We start from the raw sequence: 9,972 nt of genomic DNA on the forward strand, positions 1-9,972 counted from the left end.
TATGTGCATGAAACCATACACAAGTTTGTTTGAGTCTTCATGTGTCTATGTATGCATGCACATGTGCACCTTGCTAATGTGCTTATTTTATTTATTGATGATGTTTATGCATACACACATGCAACGTTGAAGTTAAACTTGCTAGAGTGGGATGCTTGTGTATGGCAAGACATTTCATTCAATTAATAGAATATATTATTTGGAAAATGAGTCTAAACATCTTTAATGGAGCTTACTATAACATATGCAATGTTTTATTAACTTTTTTCTCAAGATGAACTTAATGCATAGCTAAATGGAACTTTTACTTCCTCATACTTCATGCAAATAAACAATGATCATGAGTCTCTAAATTGGAGTTGTATCATCCCATTCTAATTAGTTAATTACTTTTGATTTGGGAACATAGCTTTAGCTCAATAAGCCTAAGCCTTGTTTATATTTATAATTATGACCTCCCATGCCTTCTCTAGTATACCCCTGGCATATTTTGGGAGGTGTCTAAATGATGAAATTAAAATGGATTAGATGTGATGCATTGCATGTATACTCTTATCAATATTGCCCTTTCTAGAGATTAGTATGGTATGATAGCCGTTCCATTTGAGCTCATAAGTAATTGATGTTGAGAGCCAAAGAAATTGGATGGTATAGAGCTAACTTATGTGTTTGACAACTTTGAAGCTAAATTGTGAGAATGTTTCAAGGGTGTCTAAATTTCACACTCTTGTTCATCTTAAGATTTTTTAATAGAAATGAGCATAAGTAGTTAAGGTGATGGGCTAACTAGTTGCATGGCAAATGAACCTTTGTAATAGGCTGTGTTGTATCTATTAATGTAAACATTCTCGAGAAAAAGTGATAGGCAAAGTAGCTTTCCCCCATGGAAAGGTCTTACGACAAGAGCTAGGTTGGAGGGAGGGTAGCCTTTTCTTTTATGAAAGGTTGTCTCTTATGTACAACAACCTAGGTAAGTGTGCCTCCAATGCCTTTTAACAATGGTGGTGTTTAAGTGCTAAGCAAAGAGTGGTTTAGGTCGTGTTTAAGTGCTAAGCAAAGAGTGGTTTAGGTCATGTTAAGAGGGAATGTGAGACTTTTTGGCTTTATAAGAAGAAGGGTCATAGGTTGTGAGAGCAAAAGATAATCATCTCGCGGCGGGCACACCTCTCCCTCCCTGCCTCTCTCTCTCTCTCTCTCTCTCTCTCTCTCTCTCTCTCTCTCTCTGTCTAGTAAAAGGTTACTGCATCCTTCAGCTAATACAAATGCTTTCAATAGCATCAGTATTGAAGCTTTGATCCTATTGAAGCTGTAGATAGTGGACTATCCCCCGCAGCTAGTATGATCGGTCGCTCTGTCTTTCTGTCGTAAATTTACATCCATTGGTGCTGAGCGCAGTCTATGGCTGATCTAATATGCTACTCCGTGTTTTCTTTGCTTTAATGGGTCAAAAAATATAACAAGGCGTATGAGAGCTTCAATCATACAGGCAATATTACTGCAGCTGCTACTACACGATATGCTATAATTAATATGGCGTTCCTCTTCAGGTAAGCTCGACGCACGTAAGATGAGCCATCTCCGGGCCGATGGAGGTGGTGATGGAACCGGAATAACGGACTTTCAGCTGAACGTGAAGGGTGGCCATGATCACCAGGAATCGTTTCCTGAGAAACCAGGCGGCTCTCCTCCCTCCAACAGGCAAGCCTTTCGTTCAGTAATTATAGCGGTCCACTAAGAGATAATAGCCATATTAATCATTATAGAGGTCCATTAAGAGATAATAGCAATATCTAACACATGAGAGTCCCTTCCTCACACCATCCTCAAATTTATTCACATTCCTTGTGTGCTCAAGCTGAAAAACTACCACATTTTTTACAAGTAAGTTGCCAATTATTTAGCACTAAACCTCGGGTTTCCATGTACACTTTATAATACCAACATGGGTTAGACATGCCATTTTGGACCGCATAAAAACTTGATCAAATCATAAAAGGAAAAAAAAACCTCGGCAGTACAAGCTAAAACTATGAGAGGAGAAAACTCAATATTGAGTAGAAAATGATGGTATTGTGCATTAGTTCAAGAAAATGATGGTATTGTGCATTAGTTCGAGAAAATTACCTAAGATATGTAATCTATATCATTTTTCATAAGAAAGTTGAGTGGATAAATTGCCAAAAATGGATATTACACATGCTACAATATTGTAATGATAAAGTATTAACATGTTCTAGTTGTTGGTCCTTCTTCAGGCAATGGAAAACATTCATGCTAGCATATCAAACACTAGGCATGGTATACGGTGGGCTCTGTACAACACCATTGTATCTCTACTCCTCAATACCCATGGAAAACTTGAATGAAGATGACTACCTTGGTATTTTAAGCATCATATTTTGGACTCTCACATTGATTGGAGTTGTCAAGTATGCCATGTTTGTTTTGCATGCAGATGATCAAGGAGAAGGTACACCCTCTAATTATATCATGCACAATTTGTAAACAATCTCATATAGCTAAATAGTGATTAAGTAGGATGTAATTCAACATGTATATGGCATGTCCATGACTCTTTTGCATGCAGATGATCAATGGGAAGGTATCCCTTATAATTACATTAATCTAAACAATCTCACATAGTATTATTGTTTAAGTATGCAGGTTGCTATGTACATGGGCATATATAGACCTTAAGCTTCTCAAACTTTATATCAATATTGCAGGCGGAACCTTTGCTCTATATTCTTTACTTTGCCAACACACATGCATTGGTAGATGGATTGCCTTGCCAAGCAACAAAGTCTCAAAATGTAGTGATCACTCTTCGAGGATATTCTATGATGATTCATCAATTCAAAGGAGATTCTTGGATTTTCTTAACCATAATAAGACATTTAGCTATTCAATCTTTGGCATCACCATGCTTGCTACATGCATGCTTATGGGAGATGGTGTACTCACCCCTGCAATTTCAGGTATGCACTACTTTGTGTGTGTGTACACTCACGCATGCATGCAGGCATGCATGTGCCAGTGTGCACATGTATGTGTGCATGCATATGCACATCTCTCTCTCTCTCTCTCTCTCTCTCTCTCTCTCTCTCTCTCTCTCTCTCTCTCTCTCTCTCTCTCTCTCTCTCTCTCTCTCTCTCTCTCTCTCTCTCTCTCTCTCTCTCTCTCTCTCTCTCTCTCTCTCTCTCTCTAGCTTACTAGGTGCTAAGTTTGTGAGTCTCCTAACCTAGAGAGCCAACTTCAAATCTATGCCATGCAAACTATTGCACTCATGCATTTGAGACTAAAGAGCTTGATCCTACATTCTCAAAGGCATCAAACTGTCATTAACACCTAGACATATCAAGTTACTTAGTCAAGCAACTAAGTAATATTTTCAGTTTGATCAATGTGAAATTCATATTCTAAGGTAGTGTTCTCTTCAAATGTGAGGTCATCATCTCATTCATTCTTGATTCCTTACAGTGTTTCTAATGTTATGTTGTATGCTTATAGTGTTGTCAGCAATAGAAGGCCTCAAGATAGCAATCCCCACACTCCATCAAAGTAAGCTCTTTATATTATCATCTTATCAAGTTACATGCACATTTCTTTATTGATGGAGAAATGTTATAATCCATTTTGTACTTTTGAAACTTTGCTAGGTGTAGTGGTTCTTATATCAATACTCCTTCTCATATGCCTATTTCTTCTTCAAAGATTTGGAACAAAACGTATAAGCTTCCTATTTTCTCCTATAATTGTGGCATGGCTAATCACAACTCCATTGATTGGTGCCTACAATATTGTCATGTATTATCCTTTGGTATATAAAGCAGTATCCCCCCATCACATGTTACTCTTCTTCTCTCGCCATGGAAAATTTGGGTGGCTTGCACTTAGTGGAACTACTCTTTGTATAACAGGTAAATGTAGTCAAGTTTGTTTCTATTAAAGATCACACGAATGTCTCTTCAATATGTTCTCACTGTGATCTCATTCTAACTTTGGAAATTCCTAATCATGAAGAAAATGCTAGTTTTAATTCCAAATAATAAATTGAACACTTACAATTATATGTCTTAAAACATGTCATCTTATATATTTATAGGTGAGACAAGCTACTATTGTTTTATGTGTGTGTTAGTTTGTGAGTGTCCAGCTCTTGAGGGGCTCACTAAAGTAAACCCTCACTATTATGTATGCTCAAAGCCTAATTTAAGGACCCCTTATCTATAAATTAATCATGAATAACACACGCCCTTTCTCAATTCGACCTATGAATATCCCCATTACATGATCCCTTTTTGTATGTAAAAAATGTCTAAAAGAGGGAATCTAGAAATCACTTTTGTTGAATCCATTTGGTACATTTATATATTTATGGGTGACCTACCCCACCCCCTGTCAGAACTAAAATGGTGTTTCTTGATCATTCCTCACATATGTACATTGTGTCTCATGTGCCTAGATTGTAGGTAGGATGAAGTATTACAGAAGAAAATTTGAGGAAAGGCTCAACAAGTTAAAGGGATTGATAGAGTGACACTAAATAGTTCCCCATTGGGAATTTTATATCCAGTAAGCTATATAATATTTTTCAATATTTGAACTATATAAGTAATATTATAATCACATAAAAAAGTTTAGGGGCATTTTGATGTTTTCAATGAATATATAAATGAATCACAAAAAAATGATGATGAGAGGATACTGCACTGACAATCAAGGATGAATTTTTAAAAGGTTTTACAAGATCCATTTGTGACTCACAAAAAGTTTGTATCTACCACATAAGAATTTGTATTATAACCTCAACTAATAAGATTATGCATTTTTAATCCAAACCGGTGTCCTTAAATTGGGATTGAGTGTGTATTGCTTTTGGAGGATGTCATTTTAGTGTCCCCTTTACCCTAAAAGTTAATTTTAATTTCATCAATCACATTCTATACTCGTAATAGGTTTCATAAGTCACTTTATTTATTAACTTGTTCATGTTCTTATGCAAACTATGTATTTCAATGCTTCATTTGGAAAAGTTTGATTTTGACTTTCATGTAGTCATGGCATTCTCCACCTCTTCTTGGAAGAGAACCTTAAATTTATTAGTTATTAGAATTTTGGCAAGTCCACTTTTTAAAAAGATGTTGTGACTACTTCTTATAATACATCTTTATGGATGTAGGGGCTGAGGCTATGTTTGCAGACCTTGGCCACTTTGACAAGGCATCAATGCAGGCATGCCAAATACACTTTATTGCTTGAGAACTTGCATAAATTGCATTAGTGTGAAGAAAGAATTTTAAGTGATTTGATCACCCTTTTTGCAGCTTGGGTTTCTTGTTGGAGTGTACCCTTCCAATTTGATCACCTATGCAGGTTTAACAGCTTACCTCATAAGAAACCCAGGGCACAAAGACCAAGCATTTTATGAGTTCACACCTAAATGTGTTTTTTGGCCAATGTTTATCACCTCCACTCTTGCAGCCATAGTGGCTAGTCAAGGCATTATTTCAGCTTGCTTCTCGCTCATCAAGCAATGTGTGGCATTAGATTGTTTTCCTCGAGTTCAATTTATTCACACATCACAAGAACATGAAGGGCAGGTCTACTCCCCAGAGATAAACATGGCATTGATGTTCTTGTGCACACTTTTGGTTGTCTTCTTTCAAGATGCAACTGCCTTGGGAAATGCCTATGGTAAGCATTTTTTGTTCAAAACTGGAACATGAAAAGTAAATAACATGAGGATATCAAGCTAAGATTAAAGGATCCAACATTAGGTCTAATTAGCATTACAATTTCTACTCTAGGACTCTTATTCATAAAATGTGGTGCAAAACACAAACTAAATATATTGTGTTATTTAAATTTCATTCAACAAAGTATGCAAGCTTTGGGGGATCTAAAGTCTTTCTAAGAGAACAATAATTAAAATGCAAAATCACACATTGAACTTGAAAGTGAGTAGAAGTATCAAGTATTCCTTTCTACTAATCATGACCTTGAGTATGTATCATAGGGGATCATGTGAATAGTGTTTCTATAATCTTGCCTTAAGTTTCGAGTAGTCAAGAACAAAGGAAAGATTTTGATATTAAAAACACATGACTCCTATAAAAAAACTAAGCAAGAAAAATTACAACATTGCTTGTATAACAAAGCATATGGTCTACTACATCAAAATATAGACCTAAGCCAATGTATAAGCTAGTGTAGATAGAATTTTGATATCTATAAAAATGTGGCTCCATTAAAAAATGGAATAAGAAAATCATGGCATTGCATGTATAACAAGCATATGCTCATATTACATCATGATATAAAACTAAGCATATGTATAAGGTAGGTTAGAATTTTTTTCTTGCTAAGTAACTCACTTTAGTGGAGGCCTAGGTTTGCATTTGCTAACATGGAGCTTCTATTGTCACCCTTAGAAAGGGCCATTTTTTTCCACACTATGACTGGCTAATGTAGTTTGTTGCATTTTCATACTAGCACTACCAATCATACATTGCTCTTAATACCAATTGCATAGGATAGTTTTTGTTAGTAGGCAAAATCAATTCTTTTAGCAATGAACTTGTGTTTCTTTTAAGTTAGCCACCATCAATAGAACTTTGCACATGCTTTTCATGCCATTTATCTCATTTGTTCGATAAAAGCTAGCCAAGAATCAAGAGTATTACCATAGTTATAAAGCTAAGTTTTCATAAAGAGCTTGGATATGTTGGCTACTTACTTTTAGGATAAGTACAAGAAGGGGAGTCTATGTAAGAGATGGATTGGTTTTTTTATATTCACACATTGCATAGATGCACTTATTGTAATTACTTGTCATTACACCTGTTGCTAGTGTGGCTAATGCATTATCATAATGTGTGAAAAGACATAGATAGTGTATTTTGGTGGGTCCAGTTTAGAGTCTCATGTTACCTTTGAGTTAGGAAGAGTCACTTGTCAAATTTCATAAGTAATTTATATCTATGAGTTGCAACATAAATATGGTGCATGGCCAATAAAATTAAGACACTAAGATGTGTGTTAAGTTTGCACATGTATTTATTAGTTTGGGCATGTACTTGTTCAATCTCACATTGGCCATGTTGTTTTTTCAAAGACTAAAAGAAACGTTTGGATGTGAATGTAGGGGTTGCAGTGGTGATGGTGATGTTGATAACCACAGTGCTGGTGAGCCTGGTGATGGTGGTAGTGTGGAGGGGGAGCGGAACCTTGGCCATGGCCTTCATGTTGTTGTTTGGGTTTGTGGAGGCATGCAACCTGGGTGCAGTGCTGAGCAAGGTGCCCAAGGGTGGGTGGATGCCTCTAATGATGTCATGCATGCTGGCCATGGTGGTGTTCACTTGGGTATATGGGAGGAAAAGGAAGAGGCAACACGAGGGTGGGAGCATGGCAAGCTTGAAGAGGGGGGAGGTGGAGGGGATGCTAGCAAGGGCGAGGAGGGTGGAAGGGGTGTGCTTTTTGTACAGGAGGGGCAGCTTTAGTGACAAGGAAGAAGGTGGAGGGGCTGACACAAACAAAGGGGAAGGAGGAAGAGGGGAAGAAAGGGAGGTGGAGGCCCCTCTGGCCCTCAGGCATTTGATTGGGACCGTTGGGTCCTTGCAGCGGGTGGTGGTGCTGACCAGCGTGCAATGCAAGGCGGGGCTGCCTCGGGTGCCCTCCTCCCATCGCTTCGCCTTTCGCAGGATGGAGTCGCCAGCTGCTGCTGCTGATGGCCAGCACCTTCTTGGTGTGTACGTTTGTAAGGCCCTCCACGGCTTTGCAGAGCCCCCCATCACGGACTGCCCCGGCCTCACGAGCCTCTTGCTCGACCACTTGCACTCCTTCATCCGCGCACAGCTCCATTGCCTTAGCGATATTGATGGGCATCTAACCCACATGCCACATGCTGCTCCTACTACTACTACTACTACTATTATAGATGTTGGGCATACCCATATGCCACCTCCTATCACTAGTCCGCAACTTGATGGCCATCCACCTATCACTCAACCTGATGAGCATACCCATGGGCTAGGTGGTGCTACTACCAATCTTCTTCAACATCATGGTGGTCATATTCCTGTGCATAACCATGTGCTACTTGATAGTTGTCATACCCATGAGCATACCCATGTTCCAAGCAGTGCTACTACTAGTCTTCTTCAAGATCATGGCCATACTCATGTTCATAACCATGTGCTACCTAGTAGTTGTTGTCATCATGCACATGGCCACCACATGCATGACTCCATGCCCTCCCAAGTGCAAGATTTTCTTACTCGTGCTTCCCCCTCTTGTCTACATGTCGAACGTTCCTCCCCTCCTCCACAAGTTGTACATTCACTACCTAATCAACACCCTCACATTGTCTTACCCGTTTTCGACACAATGCCCAAAGTTTCCACACATATGATTCCCAACTTCATCCACCCTAGGCATACTGTACTTGAAAGCTTCACTCAATCATCACCTAATCTAACCCCTCTCTTTCATCAAATACCCCTCGAAGAACTCATTACTCCTGACCAACCATCCTCCAATGAAGTTTCTCTTTGTGTCCAATCATCATCAACCAAAGCAACATTTGTAAATGAACTAATGCAAGAGCTCAAAGAAGTAGAAAAGGCAAGCAAGGACATGTCATTAGTTTGCCATGTAGTGGGTAGATCCAAGCTTAAAGTAAAGCAAGGTACCAATTGGTTCGAACGTGTTGTGGTTGACAAAATGTATAGCTTTCTCCAAAGGAACTGCATCCCATCAATCTCAAGCATTAACATGCCTCCCAATAGGCTCTTGGAGATCACAATGACCTATGAAGTTTAGCAGTTCGGTTTATCTAGCTTCATCATTACATGTCCAAAAAATTAAGGACTCCCCATTAGTCATAATAAGAAGCAAACCAACATGTGCTAGTGTGGACAAGAAAAAAGAGCTACCATGTCAACTATTATTGATAGTGTGTATATTTCTTCACATAAAAGTGAAATGTACACCAAATCATCATGTAATATCTCTTAAATCTATATATATGGAAAGTGTTTGTAACTCTCATTTGTGTATAGTACAATTGAATCTATTGGTTTATAGAAAATATTCAAATAGTTTCCCAAGTACAAAAGTTGGTCTTCAACTTTTGAACTCTCTTTTTCAGAATGGGTTTTCAACTTTTGAGCTCTCTTTCCCGATGCTGGCATTGTCTTTTCTTATCTTAAAGATGTGGAAACAAAAACCAACAAGAGAGATACATATAAGTGAGTATACCTCTCCAAGGAAAAAGGGAGACTCATTTGTGTTGATTGAATTAGGGAAAAGCCATTTTGCGTCATAAGTGACTATACCCCTCCTAGGAAAAAGGGAGCACATTTTTGTTGTTTGAATGAGGAAAAAGCCACAACTATTTTGTATCCTTCAATCCCTTAAGAAGCTCTCAAGCATATTGACGCCTTTCTAATGGGCCCTAACTAACAATTGAAGAGTCTTAATCTTTTGAGTATGATAGCTATTCATACAAGGATGGGCATTAAAATATATTTATGTCTTTGGACTCGGTTACCATTCAATCTCCCAAGCATAATGACTATTCTAATGAACACTAAGGAACACTTTGACAACAATTGAGTCTCTCAAGCATAATGCCTCCTCTAAAACACAATAAGCAACTCTTGGAAAGTCATGCCACCTGTTCATATAGGCACAATATAATTACATGTCATGGCTTTTAGGTGCACTTCTAAGAGATCAAGTATAATGTTTGTTCAAGTGGCCTTCAAACATCCCTTATGCAAACCTATTGTCATGGATAAATGAATCCTTCTATATTCCAAAATCTAGGAGGAGAAAAACTACTTTTTAATGTTAATTTTTGAAGCATAATGTCTATTCTAATGAACACTTTGACAACTATTGAATCTCTCAAGTATAATGACTCCTCTATAAGCCCTAAGGAACCTATGGAGAGTCTCAAGATTTCTA

At 38.1% G+C, this 9,972-nt stretch overlaps 1 protein-coding gene across 2 annotated transcripts; it reads left to right on the top strand.

The window, feature by feature from the left end:
• Positions 1-1,154: 1,154 nt before the first annotated feature.
• Positions 1,155-9,035, top strand: LOC148032966 (putative potassium transporter 17). Of its 2 annotated transcripts, XM_087683661.1 has the most exons (9): positions 1,155-1,336; positions 1,548-1,698; positions 2,256-2,470; positions 2,727-2,978; positions 3,511-3,561; positions 3,660-3,920; positions 5,183-5,235; positions 5,328-5,697; positions 7,148-9,035. In XM_087683661.1, exons 2-9 carry the CDS (start codon positions 1,568-1,570, stop codon positions 8,821-8,823), a joined length of 3,009 nt encoding a protein of 1,002 aa, XP_087539787.1. In that variant the 5' UTR covers positions 1,155-1,336; positions 1,548-1,567; the 3' UTR covers positions 8,824-9,035. The 2 variants fall into 2 exon arrangements, with proteins under 2 accessions (XP_087539787.1, XP_087539788.1); XM_087683662.1 differs by having other exon boundaries at positions 1,155-1,698.
• Positions 9,036-9,972: the final 937 nt, after the last annotated feature.

This window comes from Lygodium microphyllum, chromosome 8, assembly GCF_053477565.2.
Source record: "Lygodium microphyllum isolate KBCC chromosome 8, Lygodium_microphyllum_v1.1.10, whole genome shotgun sequence".
Classification (NCBI taxonomy): domain Eukaryota; kingdom Viridiplantae; phylum Streptophyta; class Polypodiopsida; order Schizaeales; family Lygodiaceae; genus Lygodium; species Lygodium microphyllum.

Coding starts and splice junctions, on each gene's coding strand:
- LOC148032966 (XM_087683662.1), top strand. CDS start 1,568: ATGAGCCATCTCCGGGCCGATGGAGGTGGTGATGGAACCGGAATAACG. Junction 2,471..2,726: donor TGCAGATGATCAAGGAGAAG/GTACACCCTCTA, acceptor TCAATATTGCAG/GCGGAACCTTTGCTCTATAT. Junction 3,562..3,659: donor AATCCCCACACTCCATCAAA/GTAAGCTCTTTA, acceptor AAACTTTGCTAG/GTGTAGTGGTTCTTATATCA.